This window comes from Plasmodium berghei (assembly GCF_900002375.2).
Source record: "Plasmodium berghei ANKA genome assembly, chromosome: 12".
Classification (NCBI taxonomy): Eukaryota; Apicomplexa; class Aconoidasida; order Haemosporida; family Plasmodiidae; genus Plasmodium; species Plasmodium berghei.
The window spans coordinates 1,528,699-1,552,197 of NC_036170.2; the positions used below are offsets into that span (position 1 = coordinate 1,528,699).

A 23,499-nucleotide genomic window follows, 5' to 3' on the forward strand; every position below is an offset into this window, starting at 1 on the left:
ATGGCGGCTTTTATTACGCTACAAATGTGCATATTATTATTGATGATATAGGTTTTAACATTTTAACAATTATTAAAATAATGAATATATTACTACAGAGATATTTTCCATAAATTTGAAGAATAAAAAATGTTCCCATCACACTATAATTCGATAAATATTAAATGACGTTTTTCCATATGAAAATAATAACAATAATAAAATACAAATAATATTATTACTGTGAAATTTCCGATAAAAATTATGTATTAAAAGGCAATGAAATGTTTACAAAAAACATGAAAAAATAACGGAAGAAATGAGCGTGCATAATTTATTAAGCTTAAATATGAATATAGTAAAGTTATGTATAATATATAAAATAAAAAAAAAATAATATATATGCATATTAATTCGCAAGCATAATTCCCGTAATAATGATTCATTAATATATTGTAATAACACTATTATACTTGAATTCTTTATGCATTATGATAATGTGCATATAATTACTTATTAAAAATAATTTTTTTACTATATAAATAATACATTGGAAATAATATTTATTGTTTATTTTATTTTCAAAATTTTTGTTAAAGTTTCCTAAAAAAAATATACTAATGTTATAAATATATTAAAAGTTTTATAAAGATAAACTATGCATTTTATAATATATGACCAGGATAATTTGATACATTGTATTATTTATAATTGTATACAAGAAAGGTAAAATTATATAAAAATAAATAAATAAGTATAGTTATATTTTTTATTGTGAATAATAATAAAAGTTCGAATGTTTATACTTATGAGTAATAAGTTATTTAATAATTTTTTTTATTTTAATTTTAAATTTTAAAAAAATAACCCCTCAATTGGGCTACATTTAATAATAATATATACAATTTTTTTAGCCTTGTAATGCTTGCATAATATATTAATATATTTTTATATGATTTTAGTATAATTTTAGACATAATAGCACATATTGTATGTGTGCCGACAATAAAGAAACATGCATATATATATATATAAGTAATATGTATATTGTGTCATTTGCACAGCATCATAATATTTTTAAATATATGTTTCATTGTGGGAATATTTATCGAACTGTATAATTAAAGTATGCTATTGAATGTTTTATTTTGTTGTTTGTACAATAAGTTCTTTTAATTATATGCTAAACGTTCCTGTAGGAAGATAAGCACATAACAGTTTTAAGCATATTATCTCTTTTTTTATTTTGTATTTAAAAAAAATAGTGCAAAATGTTTACCACAACGGGTAAGCTTATTTACGCTGTTGAGCATACCCCGTCCACGAGTAAGGACTCGACTGCGGTTTACAGAAATCCAAAATTCAATGATAAGTTGTTGGATAATTTTGAGGATAATCCATTAAATAATTTATGGGATATGTTTAATAAATCAGCTGAGAAATATAAAAATAGACATTGCTTTGGTACAAGAATTCGTAAAAATGATAAATTAGGTGAATATAAATGGAAAACATTTAAAGAAGTACAGGAATTGATAATATTAATCGGTTCTGGTTTAATGAATAAGAATATATGCCCATTAATTGAATGTAATGATACAAAAATTCCACGAGCACGATTTTTAGGTTTATATTTACCTAACTGTGAAGAATGGAACATTTGTGATTTTAGTTGTAATGCATTTAATATCATTACAGTACCATTATATGATTCATTAGGTATAGAATCAAGTAAATTTATATTAGATCAAACAATGATGCAAACAATTATGTGTAATAAAACATGTGGCTTGAAATTAATAAAATCTTTAGATAAATTTGATCATATATATATAAAAACATTAATATTAGTAGAAAAAGAAATAGATCCAGAAATAGAAAGCACATGCAACAAATTAAATATAAAAATAGTAACATGGGATGATTTAATAGAAGCAGGAAAAAAAAAAAAATTAGATCCTAAACCAGGAAAATTAAGTGATGTTTCTTCAATATGTTATACATCTGGTACTACTGGATATCCTAAGGGAGTTATAATGACTAACCAGAATTTTATTGCACAAATTGCTTCATCTTGTTTGGGGCCATCCAAATTTCCTATGCTTAATATAAATGAAAAAGATACCCACTTATCTTATCTTCCATTAGCACATGTTTATGAAAGAATTATGATGTGTTTATTTCTATATTTAGGAATAAGGGTTGGATATTATTCAGGAAATATATTAGCCTTAACTGATGATATTCAAGAATTAAAGCCAACGTTATTTCTTAGTGTACCTAGATTATATAATAGAATACATGAAAGAATATGTAATTCATTAAAAAAAAAATCATCTGTGGTCCAATCATTATTTCATAAGGGACTAGACCATAAAATTAAAAAATTAAATAATACAGGAAATCCTTGGAGTCTTTTTTGGGATACATTATTATTTAATAAAGCAAAAAAAATATTAGGTGGAAATTTAAGAGGAATGTTAAATGGTTCTGCTCCACTTGGTGTAGAAGTAGCGAAAAAATTAAAATGTATATTTTGTGTACCATTAATGGAAGGATTTGGTATGACTGAAGGGTTGGGCTGTTTATTTATTACAAATCCTATTGATCCAGATGTGGGGCATATTGGTGGCCCATTACCATCTGTTGAATATAAATTAGTTTCTGTACCTGAAATGAATTATTTAGTTACAGATAATCCACCACGAGGTGAATTACTTTTAAGAGGCCCAACTATATGTAATTTAGGATATTTTAAATTAGAAAAAGAAACGAATGAATTATTGGATAGTGATGGATGGATGAAAACAGGAGATATTGCATCTTTTAGTCAAAATCAATCAATAACTATTATTGATAGAAAAAAAAATATATTTAAATTATCACAAGGTGAATATGTAGCTGTAGAAAAAATAGAATCTGTTTATAAACAATCATTATTTATTGCACAAATATTTGTTTTTGGATATTCTTATGAATCATTTTTAGTTTGTATTGTTTTTCCATCGGTTGATACGATGCGTATATGGGCAAAGGAAAACAAAATAAATAAATCAAATGAAGAAATTATAAAATTAGAAAAATTCAAAAATGATGTTATGAAAGATTTAATTAAAATAGGTAAAACTGATGGATTAAATGGATATGAACAAATTAAAGATATTCATTTTATTATGGAGGGATTTACTATTGAGAATGATTTGATGACGCCAACTGGAAAAATAAAAAGGCACGCTGTACAGAATAAATTCAAACAAGAAATTGACAAAATGTATGAAAATGTAAAAAAGGCATGATTAAAGAATAAAGAACTGAGTGAAAATGAAAGCAAAGTGAAATGGAATATGATATATTGGGAGGGTTATATTAATGTTAGACATGATCTTCTTTAAGGGATCAAACAATATCACATGATAAATCAAAAGGACAAGTTGCCCCTATAACAGTGCATTTCCATTGCAATTTATTTTTTTCATTTTTTTCTTCATTGTTTTTTTTCATTTTTTTTCTTATTATTTTTTGCTTAAAAAAATTACAAAAACTGTGAGCATAGTATATATATTATTGTAGAGCTATATTTCATTCTATGCAAACTTAAAATTCATACCGTTTAATTTATTATGTATATTTTTTTTTTATTGCTGATTATTGAGAGTTTCTTAATCATAGATATATTATTTGTATTGTTTATTCCTTTTTTTAGGAATATATTTACCCATATATTGAATATATATACGCATTAATAATAATAGTTGTGTATACAATTGCTGAATCGAACAACTGTATTGTTAATTTGTATGATTTGTATTATACATATATAAGATTCGAAATTGGTTTATGCTTACTATATTATTATTTATTTAAAAAATTTTTTTAAAATATATTATAAAGGATTTTTACATCTTCACAAAGCCAACCATGTAGTTATATATGTGTATGAAAATATGGCTAGGCATGCAACTACTTTTTCAAAGAATCACAAACATAAAGATATTTTTGTTTATCATTAATTTGAGAAATAACGATTCACCATAAAATTGGGAACAAAATATGGGGGATTTATTTTGCTATAAATGTATATTATGTTTTGGAATTTTCATTTTTTTAATAAACCATTTTTATCTTATATAATTTTGTACACACACACTTATGTATATATAATTTTTTAATTTATAATATTATATATTTTTTCAATCCCATTTTCCCCTTTTTATATTCATTGTAAATCTAAAATTAAGAAAAATATATATATATATATATATATATATATATAATATAGGTATGAGAAAAGTTATTTATATATTTTTATTTTGTATACATGTGTATATTATGGAAAAACAAAAAAAGAGGATAGACTTGTAAAGAAAAAACACAAAATAAAATCTGTTCTTTCTAATAAGTTGATATTTAAATATTTTTTTTAGTGTTATCTTAAAAGTATATATATTTTTTACCAGTATATTATATTGTTCATAATTCATTGTTATGCGATTAAGGCGTTGATTATTTTTTTAATTATTTTTATGTTTTTTTTATGCTTTTTTTACACTTTTTTTTATACTTTTTATAATTTTTACACTTTTTTTTATACTTTTTATAATTTTTACACTTTTTTTATACTTTATTATTTAATTTGTATATTGTTGTAACATTTTACACATAAAATAACTGTTAAAAAAATATGGAATACATTATCATTTCCTAAAATATGTACCTTATGAATTGTTTATTTTAAAACAAAAAAAAGGTACTAAAAAGAGAGGGAAAATAAAAGGTATATTAGTGATAAAAATATAACTAATAATTTGAGAAAAAAATATATATTGTATAATAAAGGGAAAGATAAAAGTAATTTGTTTTTCATATGGATGCCCTATCGAGGTGATATATCATCGATACAACTATGTATATATAAATACAGTTTTTCTATTTATTATGTTAGTATATTTGTATTTTTTCATTTATGTGTGAAAAATAGTGTATATATTTTTACGAATTTTTTTTTGTTTTGGCGCTTCTTAGAATATTATGTTCACAATCCCAACCAGAATTATTATTTATGAACAGAAAATTTTGAAAAGAAGTGTGCAAATAAATAGTGATTAAATTATAAGATGCATTTAGATACTAATGATAGCTTTGAAAGAAATGATGACATTAATTTAAATGCATTTGTTAAAAAAAAAGAAAAAAAAAGAAAAAGAAATGAAAAGGATGAATCAGAAAGTTCAAACGAAAACAGTAACCATATAGAGAAGCACAAAGAAAATATTATAAAAATAAACAGCGATTTTATGGTAAATGATTCTGAAATATATGATAGAAATTTATTGCCTAATAAAAATTATATTAAACAAAATGAGCTTGAAAAAGAAAGAAATGATAAAATTAACTATAATAAAAAAAATACAAAATTTATGAAAATAAACACAAATTTAAATAACTATTCTAGTGATATACAAAATGATGTAAACATGTTAGATTCAAGAAAAAGTAGTTCTGTCACATTTTTTTCAAAAAAAATAGGAACAAATGAAAAAAAAAATGATAAAAATTTATCAAAAAGAACAGAAATAAGTAATAATAGTGGAAATGATAGTGATAGCTCCAATTGGTTAGAACATATTATTAGAGATAAAGAAGAGGAAAATGCTAAAAAAAATGTCAATATTAATTTCAATCAAGTTCTTATCCAAACATCTAACAAAAATGATACACAAGAATTATATGATGATGGGTTTGAAAATAATGTATTTAACATTAGTGTATTGGATGATGCAGATATAAAAAGTTTTTATGGAACTACTGGGAAAATAATAAAATTGAGAATACGTAATTTTTTAAATCATGAAAATTTAGAATTATCTTTTAATTGTTATAAAAATATAATTATTGGAAAAAATGGAAAAGGTAAAAGTGCAATAGCTCAAGCTATAGCTGTTGGGTTAGGTAGCCAAGGGAAAAATGCAGGTCGAGATGCGAGTATAGCTAATTACATAAAAGATTATGATAAAAATAAAAAAAATTTAATTTGTCATATTGAAATATTTTTGTCAAATTCTGGTATTAATTCATTTAAAAGACATATATATGGAGATATACTAGTAGTGAAAAGAGTTATATCTTCTCATAGTAGTAAATTTTATATTTATGGACTTAACAATTGTAATCGAAAATCTGGTTTAATGTATCCAATTTTTAGTGACACATCAAAACGGGTTCATTCGATTCATAATACATTAGATAATCCGTTTAATTGTGAATCTACATCTAATTTAGATGCAAGTTACCAATCAGTAGGTCAAAGAAGAGAACAAAATAGGGAATCTATATTTAAACAAGCGCAAAAACGAGGGTATATAGAAAACTATCTCAATGTAATAAAATTGAATATAAAAAGTCCATGTGTATATTTAGATCAAGAAAAAGGTAAAATGTTTTTTAGTAATATTAGTGAAAAAGGATTATATAAATTTTTTATGACATCTGTTGGTTTAGATGCTGTAGAAGAAGAAATTGAAAAAGAAACTAACCAATTGGAAGAATGTGAAAAACAGATAAAACAAAAAGAAATATTATTATCACCACAAGTAGAAGAATTAAATAATATGAAAAAAAGAAATGATTTATTATGTTATGAATTTAAAAAGTTAAAAAAATATGACAATTGTTATAAGGTTTTTGTATTTTATGAATTGCTAAAAAGCACTATAATTTTTTTTAATGAATATTTAAAATCTGAAAATTTAAAAAATGAAAAAGTGATAAATAATATAGAAAACAAAATGTGTAATATTGTTAAGAAAAATGAAAGCATTAAAGAGGAACTAAATAAATTGATAAATATGAATAATAAAATATACAATTTAGTTTCAAAAAATATGACAAAAATAAACAAATATACTAGTATGCTAAATGAATTAAAAGATTTAAAAAGTAGTTATATAAAACAAAAAGAATACATAGTAACTGATTTAAGCATATTGAATAAAAGAAAAGAAAATAAAAATTTAATAAAAGAGCATTTAAATAAATATGAACATCAAATGAATTCATTAAATGAAAAAATGACAAATGAAAAAAAAAAAGAAAAGGATTTACAATTAGAAATCAATCAAAAAGAAAATCAAATTTACGATTTAGAATATTCTATACAAAAAATACAAAATCAAATTCAAGAAATAGATAAACAAATAGATATAATTACTAACCAAGCTACAGAAATACAAAAAATTAAAAACATTCATATTAAAAAAAAAATGTATATATATGGTTATGATATATATTCAATACGGAATAATATAAAACATACATATAAAATCCTGAACAAATCTGAAAGGGAATATTTCCCAATTCCAGATGAATGGAAATTAACAAATCAAACATCTACAAATTTTGGTAAATATGAAAATAAAAATGAAAATATATTTAAATATGAACCCATTGGACCTATTGGAGAATATATAAAAATTAATGATCGATATAAAAATGATAAAATTTTTTCTATAATTGAAAAACATCTTGGTGATATATTTTATTCTTGGCTAGTCAGTTGTTATGAAGATAAAAATAATTTGATAAAAGCTAGCAATTTTGGAAAAAACAATATTGGAAAATTAAATATAATAGTTACAAATTCATTTAATCATATAACTCGTGAAATTTTATTACAAAATATAAATTTTTTTCTAAAAAAAATTAATGGAAATACAATATATTCATATTTAAATATAGATTTACTTCCAACATCTTTATTATTTTATCTTTATGATAATTTTAAAATTGCACAAACTTTAATTTGCAACGATTCAAATCAATTACAAGAAATATTAAATACTAATGATAAAAGAAATATTAAATCGATTTATGTTGTTAATGAATATGTTTTAGTTAAAGTTATGTCAAATGGTGGATTGCATTATCAGCCATTCAAAGAAGAAAATTATAAAACTCCAATTTTTTTAAATTTCGAAAAAAATGAAAATGATTTTTCATATAATAAGGAAAACAATCAAAATAGTAATGACTTAAATAATAAAGAAAAGGGAGATAGTAATAGTGGGCTCACAAAAGAAGAACAATTAAAAGACTTAAAAGCTGAAAAAATGAAAAAAAAAGACGAAATTGTTTTTACATCTAAAAAAATATTATCTTATAAAAATGTACTAGAAAAATTAAATGAATCTATAAAAAAGTGTAAACTTTCACAAGACGAATTAAGTTATCAACTCAAAAATGTTGATGAACTTATACAAAATCATGATAAAATATTTTCTGAACAATTAGATGCCAAAATTAATGAAATAGAAGAAAATACAAATGAAATTAATGAATACATAAATATAATTGAAAATAAAAAAAAAAATGCAGAAAAATTGACATTTTTTCATAAATATTTTATGTCTACACATATAGACTATTTAAAAAAAAAAAAAAAAAAATTCAACAATATGATAGAAGAATATGATAGTTTAAATGAAATATTAATTAAGTTAGAAAAAGATAAATTAAAAAATGACGAAATCTGTATAAAAAATAAACAAAAATTCTTAGCATCTTTGAATAAATTGCATTCTATATATTTTGAAACATTAAATAAAGATGGTTTTCTTGATAAAATTTTTTTAAAAAACCCATTTTTGGTATTAAAAGAGAGATCTACAAATGTGGAAATAGAAAATGTAGTTATAGAAAAAAAAATAGACAATCAAAATGTTGGTGAGTTAAAAAAAAAAACAGAGAAAAATAGTATAGATAAGAAGGATAAGGATTCTGAATTATCATCATCAGAAAGTGAAAAAATTGGTAATAATAACTATGAAAATGCATATATTGATATGCGATTTATAATAAATAATTTTACAAGAAATGAATTTGAAAAGGAATCATTATCTACCCCTATCCCACTATCTTGTCTAAGCTCATTCAATAAAATGTTTATTATTTCTAAAGATTGTGAAAATAACATAGATATTGGAAATAAATGTAACGAAAATTCGAAGGAAATAAATGAAAATATGTATAATATTAATGATAAAGATAAAGAAGGTGAAATACCATATATAATAAATTTAGAAAAATATGTTAACGAAATTTTAAATAATATAATAAAATCCGATCAAGGAAATGAAGAATCGAGAAAAAATGAAAGAGAAGAAGAAATGAATGACTTGTGGAATGATAATAAAATAAATATAGAAGGAAAAAAATATTCAGATATTTTATGGAAAAAAAGATGTGAAAAAAAAATGGAAATAACTGAAATACTTAAAACATATGGATTTAATAATAATGAATCAACAGATAATTCAATGAATATTTTTTTTAATAATTTAATAGATCAATATTCAAATGAAGAAAAATGTTATAATATTCAAATGAGGCAAATATCTGATTTAAAAAAAAATTATGATATGCATTTATCTAATATTAAACTTAGAAAAGTTAAATATTCTAATGTTTTAAATAAAACAAAAGAACAGGTTACTAGCCATTTTATAACCATATTAAAAAGTATGAATAATTATAAAGGCAAAATCGAATTCGATGATTTTAAAAAAATAATAAAAGTTATGATATCAATAAATCAAGATTCATCTAATAATACTTTTATGGAAATTTCTTCTTTATCGGGCGGAGAACGATCTACTATACAAATGGCCCTTTTGGCTTCTATGTCGCTAACTGAAAGTTCATCATTTCATATGTTTGACGAGCTTGATGTATATATGGATGAGCTTACTCGCGTTAAGAAGTATGTTCTTAAAAGAAACATCGAATATAAATTATTGTTATATAATGTAGTTTCATCACAACAATATAACTATTAATTTTGCGAGCAATCATAATGAAACAAATTATATTTTCTTTTCTTTATAGCATGCAACAATTCTGCAAATTCATTGATAGCAATGGCAATAAACAATATTTCTTCATAACACCTCACATAGAAATAACAGAACTCTTTTGGGGTAAGTCATAAAAATTATTTACATTTTTACATACATATTTTGTACTGCTTTATAACATTAGACAGGTATTTAAATGGGGAAATTATTTGTCTTTGTGTGCAAACTGCATCATTTTTTATATGACAACATTTTTCATTTATTATTTATTTGTACTTGTGAGAAATTATTCCTAATTTTTTTGTAGAGGAGGCAAAGGAAAAAAAAGCTAAAATCTTTAGTTTGTCATAAATGTTTTTTTTTTTTTTTTTGCGTTTTAATTTTTTTTATGTATTTTTAAAAATTTAATGTTTTAAATGGCTTATTTTAAACAAAATCAATACAATAATTTTTAAGAAGTTATTGCATTTTCTTAAACATTTTTGTATTCATGCATGGTCATGGCTATGTTATTGCTCATATTTATATATGATAATTAAATATATGGATAATATATATATACATGTGGGTATTCTTTTATTTGTGTGTTTCTTTGAGTTATTTCCCACATAAAACAGTTGCATAATTTAGGTTATTTTGAAAAAATTATATACTAATGTTATACAAAAAATAAGAGAAAAAAAAATTGGAATAATGGCTAAAATTAATGTGTAAACAAGTACAATATGCATTAAGTTTTTATTTATTAATTATTAAAAACTAAAATAAAATGGTATGAATATGCATATATAGATAGCCATTTGCATGAGGTATATTAAAATATAAATTGGTAATATAGCAAAAATAAATTATGAAAAAAGGAAAACGAAAAATGCATAGTAACATATATATATAATAACATTTTAATATTTTTTTGTTTGATACATATACATGTGTATATCTATTAACTGTTTTTTGAATTAATAGTCATATAACAAATTAAAGAATATTTTATATGTTTTTTTTTTTTTTTTGTCGAAGCAATAAAGAAATTATATATTTTAAAAGATTTCACGAATAATTTTGAAAGAAATAAAGAAATGATGAAAAAGATAGGAAAATGAAAACAACAATACAAAATGACAAAAATAAAATTGAATAAATATAATTTAATTGCTTAACTCAAAAAGATACTAAAAATTTTGTTATACTTAAATAAGTTAAGATATGCAAATATGCATTAACATTAATGTCTACACACACTATGTATGTCCATATGATGTGTATGAATATATTTTTCAACAAATTGTAATATGATTTAGATTTTTATTACAATTTTTTTTTTATTGCATATAGTAACAATTTTTATATGTGGTATCATTTATTTCATAAATCTCGTTATTATAAGGCTGCATAACATTTTCGCTGCGTGTGTTATTATTATTTTCATATTTATAATACTTATTTAAATTTGTGTTATTGTTTATTATTTGAGAATTATCATTGTTTGTTGTGTTCATATTGTGGTGTATATTTGTTAAATAATTATATATTTTATCTTGATTTTGTTTTGTATATCTATGTGTTTCATTATTTAAGTGATCATTGTAATTGTTAATAATATGTTGGCTTTGGTTATTTTTTATACCATTTAATGGTTGTGAGCTTTTTAAAAAATTTGTTGTTTTATTTTGGCTTTGAGGTAATTGTATTTTTTTTTTTGATATTAATGAAGAATTGCTTCGTACTCTTTCATTTTTTTCAATATTAAAATTGTTGATCACATTAACTGGATTATCTTGCATATTATTTACAAAATGTGTATTATAATTATTATTGTTATTATGTATATGGTTGGTAACCTTCATGTTGTTTCCAATATTTGTGGAGAGAGGTTTATCATGTATAGCGCAATTTATGTTGGTTCCCATAAGTTCATTATTATTTCTTGAATCATTTTCTATATTATTATTGTAAATTCCTGGATTTTTATCAATATAATCATCATTATTTGTATTTTTCGGATTATTTATGTGTGCATTATAATGTGCTAAAGCATTAAATGCCATTTCATTAAAGAGCTTTTCTTTATATTCTTGGGTACAATTTCTTAATTGAGAATATTGTTCTTCGATATTTGTAAATATTGAACTTCCTTTTAAATCAATATTATGTATATCATTTTCATATGAATTATCCTCTATTTTATTTTGATTTTCGTCATAAATATTTTCGCATGTATTTGGTTCCGCGTTGAAAGTGCTTTCATTCATAACAGGGAAATTTTTACTATTTTTATACTTTCTTGAATTTATATAAGTTGAAAAAAATAAAATAAGTTTTAGTTTTGCAATTAATCCAAGTGCGGCCAACACATATAATCTTTTAAATTTATCTTTTTCGTCTTCAAGCATATTTTCATAATTCTGCAGATTTATTCTCAAATAAGACAATTGTGATGAAATACCATCAACTAAACCTTCTATAAAATTTACATTTTTTAATTCACACATAATATTTTCACTTGTATTTTGATAATTAAGGGCTTCCAATTCCCAATTTTTTATAAAATTTCCATCTATTTGAGGTATTAATGATTCTTTTAACTTTAACAAAATTTGAATTTTTTCTTTAAAATTTATTAAAGCCATTGTTTATATTTTTTTTTTTGCGTGAACAGTTCAGAAAAAATAGCTATTCAGGTAGCTTTTTTATTTTTTTTTATTATTTTTTTTTTACAATTTTTATATTGTTATTTTTGTATATAATTATTTATATATATTTTTTTGATTGTTCTGTTGCATTTATTATATTAGTCCTATACACCCTCTTTTATTTTTTGCACTTTTTAGTACTAATATATATAACAGTTACAAAATATTTTATAAATTTAAATGTTTTACATAGTCTTTAATAGCTTGTTATACAGTATTAAGAAAACAAGTACATATTTAAATACACATTGTAGATGAATGGAAAATTTATATTTATATGGCTGCAACATATATATAGTATCTATAATTGCCTATGGATATATATAAATATATGTAATATATACTTTTGTTTTTTGGGTGTTATATATTTTTTTCAATTAAATAATTTTTCTGAAAAAAATGAAAGATATTATATTTATATAAGGGGTGACGAAAAAAAAAAAGTAAATCATCAATAAAACAAATATTACACAAATGATTACATTAGTGTATTAAAAGTGCTTAGTAAAAGGCTTCACAAAAAAAACAATTTTAAAAAAAAAATGACATAAAAACAGTTTAAGCACAAACACATGTAATCTTAAAAATATTTACTTTGAACAAAATATACATAAGAAAAAATATGAATTTTAATCATATTAAATAACAAAAAGGGAGAGGGGAAAAAGTAAAAATTGTAAGGAAAAGTGAGGAAAACTATAAAGTAAAATAGGGAAAAGAAGTGGAAATAAATGAAACAACATGGGAAAAAAAAAAAAAATGTCAAAATATTATGATCTAATATTATTAAAATAAATATCGGTTATAATGAAAATAAAAAAAATAAAAATTAAGTCGTCTTACAATTTTACAGCAATATATCAAGTAAAAGAAATATGCAACGTCATAATATTATAAAATATCAGAAATGTGTAAATTAATAAATGCATGAATAAATGGATAGATAAATAATTATATATATTTGTTAAAATAGTTTTTGAAACAATATTTCTTTAATTATTAAAAATCAAAAATTTTCTATTTTTTCTATTAATTTATCAAATTGCAATTTTATTACCAAAGTAGAAGGTACACATTATATATATTATATGCACATTTTATATGTGTAAGAAAATTTATATTTTTCATCTATTTAAAAGAATTTTGCATATAATTAATAACCTATGAAATATACTTTTTTGTTTATTTCCCCATTTCTAGATCCTCATATCATCGTGTAGTTACTGTCCATTTATTGTTTCAAGTTTAATCAGTTTTATTTTTCTTTCCTTTTTTTCATTACAATTTTGAATTTCACAACCACAATATTATTTATATATCAAATATATTCCATCCATTTATGCTTTTTTTTTTTTGTTAGCATTAATATGGTCAATAAACTTAATATTGCCAATTTTTATGCACTAAGGTTTTTATTTGAATTTTCTATTTTTTATAAAATAAATTTATAAAAATTTATATTTGTATAGAATAAGAACAAATGAAAAATGGGGAAAGAAACAGAACAGTGTTGTGAAAAATAATATTATAAAAACAATTTTTTATTCAATCCTGTTCTTTAATAACCTTTAAACGTATAGGGATATATTATATATATTTGTTTTATTCTTTAGTATATTTTTATATGTGTAAATATTAAGGATAATAATAATAAACACGATGTGGATCCTTTCCTTACAATTTTTTATGATTTTCTGTTTTAGCATGTGTTTATATTTATTAGCAAGTTTTAATTGGTGAAGTTGTATATATATATACATATTTTATCTTTATTTTTTTATAAAACTACGATTTTATAAAAAAAATGAAATAATATTAATGTGTGTGCTTCACTAAATATAATACCAATTTTGTGAAAGTATAAATATTAAAAGGAAATATAATAACAATAAATGAGAAAATATATTTATTAAATTTGTGATTATTTTTATGAAAAATATTAATATTTTTTAAAATTGTATACATATAAATATTTAGTAAATTAAAGTTTAGTTTATGCGAATAAATTATTTTGATGTATTATGATTATAATGTTCACTAATATTTTACAAGCATACTTTATAACTTATTATAAAGAAAAAAGAGAAAATATATGTTTTCAAAAAAAAAAAAAAAATAATGTTGACAAAATTGTCTGCAATTTCAATTTATTTTATTTCAAATTTTTGGAAATATAAATATTTATAAATTTTAATTATGTTTAGCTAATACTTCGAATTGTAACTATAAAAAGAATAATGTTGTGAAAAAAAAAAACTATTGGAAAATAGTTTGTAATTAATTTTGTAAAGATTAAAATTTTGGTTAGAATAGAAGGCCTTTGTGGGTGTATATTAGCTATTTAGTCATTTTTTCTTTTTTCTTTTCTTTTTCTTTTTCTTTTTTTTTTAGCTACACAATTTGATGGGAGAAGGGAAACGGTATATTTCGAATGAATTTCTGGAAGAATTTGAAGATAATGAGGAAAATATAATTTTAATAAAAAATAAAATTAACGAATATTCATTTAGATTAAATAGTGAAAATGAGAAGCATGCAAATCAGTCAATTTATTGTGGAATTGGTGGTATATTATATATGGATATAGTATTATATGAGTATAACAATGATTATATATATTTAGAATTTGGTAATAATATATTAAAAAGAATAAATAATTATACTTGTAAAAACTGTATAAGTTTTTTAGAAGGAAATATTGGTGTAATTAGTTTATCATGTATTTTAAATGAATATATAGAAAATAATAAAAGTGTAGATATAAATATAAAAGCATTAATTCAAAACTTAAAAGAAAATTCAAAAGAATTATTACAAATAAATAGTAATTGTGAATTATTATATGGGAAAAGTGGATATATATATTCTCTTTTATTTTGTAAAAATGCATGGATAAATACTAAATTCAAATTTTTTATATTAAAGAATTTATATAATATTATGAATTCAATCATTGAATATGGTTTAACAAAAGCTGAAAAACATTTTAATAATACATTCCTTAGTTTATATTTCGAATGGCATAAACAAGTATATTTAGGAAGTGCTCATGGGTATGCAGGTATATTTTTAATATTATATAAGCTTATAATATTTTTCTTTAAATATATTGATGATTTGTCCATATCATTAATTTTATGTTATAATGACGAATTAATAAATTTAAACGATTTAGATAAAAATGAAATAAATAAATGTAAAAGTGCAGTTATTTCAAAACTTAATGAAAATATAAAACTTATATATAAAGTAGTAAATGAAATATTGCAATTTTATTTAACCGACGAATATAATGTCTATTCATCAGTTAGAAGGAAAAATAAAAGTCAAGAAAAAGATAATGCAATCGATAATTCTGATAATTTAAAAAAAAAAAAAAAAGAGCAATTAATTCAGTGGTGTCATGGGAATGTAGGATTTATTATTCTTTTGATTGAATTATTAAAATATAAATATGTACCAATTTATTTTAAAGACAAATATAATCACAAATTTTTAGAAAAAATGGGTTTTTTAATTTGGGAAAAAGGTTTATTATATAAAGGATTTGGTTTATGCCATGGTATATCTGGTAATGGAATTGCTTTTTTATATTTATATAATTTAACAAATGATAAAAAATGGTATATTATGGCATTAAAATACGCTCTTTTTTCTATCAAATATTTTGATAAATTTTATAATATTCCAGATAGGCCTAATTCATTATATGAGGGTTGTGCGGGATTGATAGTTTTTTTATCATTTGTTTTGAAGCCAAATTTGACATATTTTCTTGGATATGATTTTCCAAATAGTATTGTTTCTACTGATATGTAAATGATAAAGTTTGTTATGTTTCTCATATATGAATATGTTTGATTATTACGATTTTCATTTATTGGTACATATTTTTTTTTTTTTTAATTTATACCTTTGCAATTAATTGCCAATTTGGGTAAACAAATGAGCAATTGGCTATGTATAATAGACATATATTGACAATTAAGGCAAATTAAAAGTCAAAAAAATATAATAATTAAAATTTTTTTTCAAAAATTATGAACAAAAAGAGGTTAAAAATAATTTTTATTTAAATCATGAAAGTAAAATTGTTTGTCTTTATTTTGTCAAATTTAATGAGAAGCATTCGATACTGCCATTTGTACCACCAACTGATAAATACATTTTGCAATTGTAATATTTTCGATTAGTTTCTAAATTATGAATTTCTAAGTGCTTTAGTTTATTTTCACAATTTTTAAAAATATGTTTTTTTTTTTTAATTGGTAAATAACTTAAGCATGAAACATCATAAACCGCCATTTTAAATTTCTTGAAAATAGACAAAATAATAATATTTTTATCAATATTTCTGTCGCTATTTTTGTTAGCACTACATCCATTTATTTTCCATATAGAAATATACTGATCCCAAGATGTTGTTATGATATAATTTGAAAAATTTACAATTGCTCTAATTGATGAATAATGTGAATTTGGAAAGTTTGTATTTTGCAAAATACAAATTTTAAATCGTTTTTGTATATTAAAATTATTAGAAATAGTTTGATTAATATGGTTATTACTATTTTCATTTTTTTTAATTTCCAATTGTTTTATTTTATCTTTAATTTTTATGGAAAGTATATTAACAGATTGATCATCTCCACATGTAAAAATATGTATAATCCTATTATTTTTTTTTTTAATAGCTATTTGATTAATTCCATTTTGATGTACTTTGACTTTTTTTAATAAATTCATTTTATTTTCTTCAATATGATAAATATAAACATTTCCATTATTTAATCCGCATACTAGTATATTATGTATTTCTTTGTTATCCATTTTTATATATTTTTTTTTTTTAATAAAAAAACATAATTCATTTAAATCTGATTTATGTACCATATCATGGGGAATATGATTACACATTTCTATATTTGATTCATTATTTATATTTTTTGATATTTTATTTTTGAAAATATTAATAAAATTAATTGATAATATTGTGCTATGTAAATTATAAGAATTTGTTAAATTTGCATGCTTTTGAACTTTTGAAAAAACGATATTTTTATATATTACAAATTTATATATTCCATTATTATATCGAAATATATGACCTATTGATGTTCCTATAAATATATCAAAATTAATAACATAACTGTTTTCTGTATATTCTGATATTTTATAACTTCCTTCAACACATAAAAATCGAAGGTTACTTGAAAAAATTGGAACTTTTAATTTTTCTATATGATAGATAATTGGAATATTATTATTATTCATAAAAATATAAAAAAGGTTAATAGAATTTTTTGCACCTACACTTGCTAAAAATCTAAGATTTCTAAATTTGTAAAATGGATTTTTTAAAAAGCACATAGAAAAAATTGGCTCGTTATGATTGTAAATATTTTGAACCACCTCAATTCGATTCAGTATATAATTTTTACTGTTATATTTTTTTTTTATATTTTTTTTTGGGTCAAAAATGTAGGATTTTGATTCTTGATTTTGTCTAATTGGTTTGGAGAATAAAATTTTGATAGTTCCATCTTCTGAACATGTAATAAAATAATTTTTATTTATCCATAAAATAGAAGAAATAGTTTTAGTATGAAAATCTGAATTTATATAAATTTGATGGTATGGTATAATATTAGATTTATTTTGATTCAATTCTTTGAAATAAAAAAAAATATTTTTTTCTTTACAAAAACAAAATGAAAATGTGTTCACCAAATTATTTGTATATTTCATAAAAATACTTAATGGCCTTCTAAAACCTCCACATTCTATTGATATATATTCAATTTTATTTTTTAAATCATATAAAACAAATTTTTTTTCTTTAAAGCAACAAACAATTATATTATGAATATTATCTTCTTGGGAATAAGTTGCATCATTAGCAGGCTCAGATGTAGTACCCCTTTTGCCGCATCTAGAAACGGGTTCAGACGCAACATCTTTTTTAGTATTAATGAATATTGGAATTAATTTATAAATAGATGAATAATATGGAATCTTAATTAAGCATAATTTATATAATGTATATATTTTATTTTTATATAACTGATATTTTATTATATTTCCATTTTGTCCACACGAATAAATGAATCCATCAATTATTTTGATGTCAAAGACTTTTCGATTACTATGAATCCGTATTTTATCTTTATGTTTAATAGTTAAATTTTTAAAATCGTATATTCTTTTTTTATCTTTTATTTGAATAGGTATTTTTAAATAAATAATAAAAATACAGCCATATTCATCACCTAAAAATATCAAAATGTTCAAACTAATTTGAGATCCTTGTTTTGTATGTTTTTCTCTTAATGCATAATTAAATGATATTATTTTTGATTTTTGATTTTTCACATCTATTAATGTTTCAGATATTTCAATAAAATTAATTTTTCCATCTTCATTTTGTACTCCAAAAAATTTTATATTTCCTGTATGATCAAATGTAGCTAATAAAAAGCTTGAAACAAAAGGTTCTACTTTGGATATTTCAACATCTGTTTCCATTTCAGTATTATATATAACCTTATAAAATGTAAAATCATCAGTAGATGCATAAATTGTAGTATTAGAATCTAAAATATTTTGTTTTGTATTACTCAATGTATCTTTTTTTAAGTTCAAATATAAAATATTACCTAAATTTTTATTTTCAATAAATGATATAATTTGTTTATAACTTAAAGTCGATAAAGGAATTAGATTCATATCACTTACTCGATGTGAAAAACAATTAAAATTTTTTGAAAAGATTATATTTGGATGGTTATTGTCTTTCAAATTTGATAAAAATAAAAAAGAAGAAAACCCATTACTAAATCCAAGACAAATATAATTTAATCCATAAAAAGTTAAACATGTTAATAAACAATTTTTATCCTCGATTTTATGTAACAATACTAATCTATTGTTTATTTTATTAGTTTTTAAAATATATATTTTTCCAAAATTTGTGCAAATTATTATATTGGTCATATTTATATGATTTATAGACCTAATCCAATCATTAGTTTTGTCTAATTCTTTATTTAAACTATCATCTAAAAAATTTATCATATTTTTTTTTTTTAAAATTTGTTCGTCATAATAATAAAGATTTGAATTATTTTCAAAAATATATTCTGACTTGTTTTCTTTATTTACTTGGTTATTTTTTATACAATTTATTTTGAAATTATTTTTTATTAATTTATAAATTGAAATCAAATGAACAGAACCGTTATCAAATCCTGAAAGTAAAATTTTATAAGATGGATTAAATAAAATAAATCGAATTGATCCTGAACATGCACTTGAATATTTAAAAGAAAATCCATTTTGTCTACATACACTTTTATTGTTTATATCATTTTCTTTTATTCTATCTTTTATTTCATATATAATACAAGTCGAATCTTCACTACATGTAACAAAATAAATATTGTTTTTATATTTGCACATTTCAATATCCCATATTCTAGCATCATGCCCAGTTAGTATCTTATCTATTTTATAATAAAACAACAAATTGTTAGACTTATTTAAAAGTATATTATTATTATCATTATCATTCATTTCTGATATTTCTTCATTATATTCTTTTTTTATTATTTTATCATTTCCATCTTTGTTTATTTTAGACCAAATTATTCCCTCTCTATCATCAGATGTTGAGCCAAGGTATTTTGACTTTTTAAAAAATTTCACTTTAAATATGATACCTCTATGTCCCTTTAATTCTTGATAATGTTTCAATGAAGTTATATTTATATTTTTTTTTTTTTTTTTTTTTGTGATATTTATATTCCATAGCAATATTTTATTGAAAGGGGTCCCTCCCGCTATTATGATTTTATAGTTTTTTTTTTTTTTTATATAAATATCGGCACTATATAGTAAAAATATATCATTAAATTTCCACTTTTGTAAAATAATACGTTTATATATGTCTAATAATACAACAGATCCATTACTTAAACATGTTATTAGGGTATAGTCATTTTTTTTTTGTGTACAATTTAAAAATTTTATTTTTAATATCCATTTATTTAAACAAAATTTAGATAATAGTTTTAAAGCACATGTATTTATGCATAATTTGTAGGCATATATTTTATGTACCCCATGACATATTAATATACCCTTATTTTCTTCACATTTTTTATAAATCAATCCATATATATTACTACTATTTGAAACTGCATATTCTAACAATATATCTTTATTTATTATATTTATTATTTTTATAATATTTCCAAAAGAAATACATACTAAATTGGGGTTCAAAAACTGTATACATTTCACCCCATGATTACCACAAATTCGTTTTATGCTATTCATTTATCTGCCACCAAATAATATTACTTTATTTTAAAGCTTTATAATTTCGGATTATATTTTTATTTATATTTTGTTCTTTGTTAATATATCGTTTTGGTATAAGCCCTAATTATAGTAGTTAAATATTTCTTTATTTTATCTGAATTTTAAAAAAATAAAATAATCACTTTATTTTTAAATGTTTTTTTTTTCCTTCCAAATTTATAGAAGACTAACCAAATAATTACTATTTATGCTTATGTATAATGAATAAAATCAAAAATGGTATATGACGAAAGTTAAAAAAACCAAATTATGAAAATGGAAAATGTCAAAACAAATTATTGTATATTTATGTGACATAATCAAGCATATGCTGCCTGGTGGGAGCCACTAACCAACTCTCATTGAGTCAGTTACTTTTTTTTTAAAAAAACTTATATCTTTATATTATGAAATATAAAACTAAAAAAATATATACCAATGTTGCTTTTTTTCTACATATTATTTTTTACAGAATATAATGGCGTGCCACGATCAAAATTTAATTTGATATTTTTTGAATATGAAAGGCATTTATTCTCTATTTTTTTTTTTTTTGAAAGTGACAAAATTCTACAAATAGAACATTGGCAAAAACTGAATTACAAAACTAAAAATCGGAATAAAGAATAGTTAAATGTATAAACAAATATCTATGTATTTCGTACTTTAAAAAATAAAATGTATTGAAAAGGAATGGATAGTAAGATGCATATTCAAATGATTAAAATATAGTATATTGATTAATTAATATAAAATTTAAAAAAAGGAAATATAAATAAACTTCATCCGAATTCATATAAACTTGTAGATATGTTATGTTTTGGTGAACACAGATTGTATAACTACATAAATGTTATTATTATATTAAATTAAAATTATAATTTTTTTATAATGCATTTTTAAGATAGTGTATGATAATTCCCGCAGCTACCGAAACATTAAGTGAATTAGTCATTTCATGCATTGGTAAGCATATTCTGTAAAAACGTGAAAAATTAACAAGTAAAAATAAAAGAAATAAAAAAAATAAAAAAAATTATATTGTAGCTTACGGTTTTGCAAAAGAGAAAATATCTTTGTGGGGGCCATATGATTCATTTCCTAGAATAAGACATATTCCTTGATTAGTTAAATTTTTTAAAAAGGCTTGTGGAGCTATACCATTTGTGTGTGCAACAATTGGAACTAAATTATTTTGTTCGCAAAATTTATTTAATTCACTATATGATCCAACATTATAAGGAATAAATAAATGCTTCCCTCTAGTTATATCCATAACATTATGATTGTATGGGTCTACTGTATTATGAATATAAAATATAGAATCAATATTCATTGAATAAGCTATATTTAATATTTTTCCAAGGTTATATGCATATCTAATCCTATCTAATGCTAATAAAAATTTTATTTTTTTTTCTGTTTTTGTATTTTCTATATTTGGGATTTTTACTATAGCTACAGAATCATAATTTTTACCTTTCATAAATTTTAATGAATCTAAAAATATATAATTTAATATATCATTATTTACATAATATAGTTTATTACATTTATCTTTAAAATATTTTAAAAAAGTTTTAGAATTAGATAAAACAACTTCCATGGTTAAATTATGATCTCTTGATAAATTCATGATTGTTTTTGTATCTTTAACAAAAAATGCATTGTTTTTTTTTCGAAAATTACTTTTTTTTCTTAATCGTATTATATATTTCATAAGCTTTGACCTTTTAGAAATACTTAAGTATTCATTATTTTCTCCATTTTTTTTTATATAGTCTATTTTTTTTTGTCCTTTAGCAACTTGCTTATATACATCACTTTGTTCAATCCCTATCCAGTGTGGATTTAAACTAGAATTATTTGAATTTATTTCATCTTTATTTGGTTCACTATCTTTGTTAAAAGTTGTAAATGATAAAACGATTTTATAATTAAAATGGAATACACTCTGATTATTTTTTATATAATTATCCAATTTTTGATGAATGTTAAAAAAGGGAAATGAACAGGTATATTTATTACTTCCTACATATTTCCCTATTATATTTGTTGAAATTTTCATTTTTTTTATTCTCTTTTTTACTGTTAAAATGGAATGTGTAATAAGTATATATTTATTCTCTATCTATATCATTTTATGTTTTATATTTCAATTCGGGAATTAAAATAACATCTTTTGGATCTTTGAAATGGTAATGCAATGGTATATATATATATATATATATATTTTACTATAATAAAAGATAATTCAGTAAAATGAAACACCAAATGAATATTGCTAAAATACTTATATACCTTTTCCTATATACAATGCTTAATAATATATGAAAAACAATTGGACTTTTTCCCCATATTTATATTTGCATTATAGTTATATTCTGAAAATGTCTTTTAAGAGTATTTAAAAAAAAAAAATCAAATTATTTTATAAAAAAATAAAGATACGACGAAAAATATTTAAGGATATTTGCGAAAAACAAATTTTATGCCATTACATATGTGCATAGGGTAAATTATCTTTGTTACAAATGGAATAGAAAAAAACAAATATTGAAAAGTTACAGCATTTTTTAAATAATATAATATTTTGGAAAAAAAAAAAAAAATAACAG

General features: G+C 21.1%; 6 protein-coding genes across 6 annotated transcripts; 3 read left to right on the forward strand and 3 right to left on the reverse strand.

The window, feature by feature from the left end:
• Positions 1-1,250: 1,250 nt before the first annotated feature.
• Positions 1,251-3,275, forward strand: PBANKA_1239900 (acyl-CoA synthetase, putative; the record flags this gene model as incomplete). Its single annotated transcript, XM_034566480.1, has 1 exon — positions 1,251-3,275. One exon carries the CDS (start codon positions 1,251-1,253, stop codon positions 3,273-3,275), a length of 2,025 nt encoding a protein of 674 aa, XP_034423073.1.
• Positions 3,276-5,093: 1,818 nt separating this feature from the next.
• PBANKA_1240000 (structural maintenance of chromosomes protein 6, putative) lies at positions 5,094-10,178 on the forward strand (the record flags this gene model as incomplete). Its single annotated transcript, XM_034566481.1, has 3 exons — positions 5,094-9,733; positions 9,859-9,950; positions 10,135-10,178. 3 exons carry the CDS (start codon positions 5,094-5,096, stop codon positions 10,176-10,178), a joined length of 4,776 nt encoding a protein of 1,591 aa, XP_034423074.1.
• Positions 10,179-11,149: 971 nt separating this feature from the next.
• PBANKA_1240100 (conserved protein, unknown function) lies at positions 11,150-12,457 on the reverse strand (the record flags this gene model as incomplete). Its single annotated transcript, XM_034566482.1, has 1 exon — positions 11,150-12,457. The coding sequence occupies one exon, from the start codon at positions 12,455-12,457 to the stop codon at positions 11,150-11,152; it is 1,308 nt and encodes a 435-aa protein (XP_034423075.1).
• Positions 12,458-14,923: 2,466 nt separating this feature from the next.
• Positions 14,924-16,339, forward strand: PBANKA_1240200 (7-helix-1 protein, putative; the record flags this gene model as incomplete). Its single annotated transcript, XM_034566483.1, has 1 exon — positions 14,924-16,339. One exon carries the CDS (start codon positions 14,924-14,926, stop codon positions 16,337-16,339), a length of 1,416 nt encoding a protein of 471 aa, XP_034423076.1.
• A 282-nt stretch (positions 16,340-16,621) lies between these two features.
• Positions 16,622-20,857, reverse strand: PBANKA_1240300 (WD repeat-containing protein, putative; the record flags this gene model as incomplete). The annotated part of the gene is made up of 1 exon (XM_034566484.1): positions 16,622-20,857. One exon carries the CDS (start codon positions 20,855-20,857, stop codon positions 16,622-16,624), a length of 4,236 nt encoding a protein of 1,411 aa, XP_034423077.1.
• Positions 20,858-21,767: 910 nt separating this feature from the next.
• Positions 21,768-22,949, reverse strand: PBANKA_1240400 (RNA methyltransferase, putative; the record flags this gene model as incomplete). The annotated part of the gene is made up of 2 exons (XM_034566486.1): positions 21,768-21,858; positions 21,934-22,949. 2 exons carry the CDS (start codon positions 22,947-22,949, stop codon positions 21,768-21,770), a joined length of 1,107 nt encoding a protein of 368 aa, XP_034423078.1.
• Between the last annotated feature and the right edge of the window lie 550 nt (positions 22,950-23,499).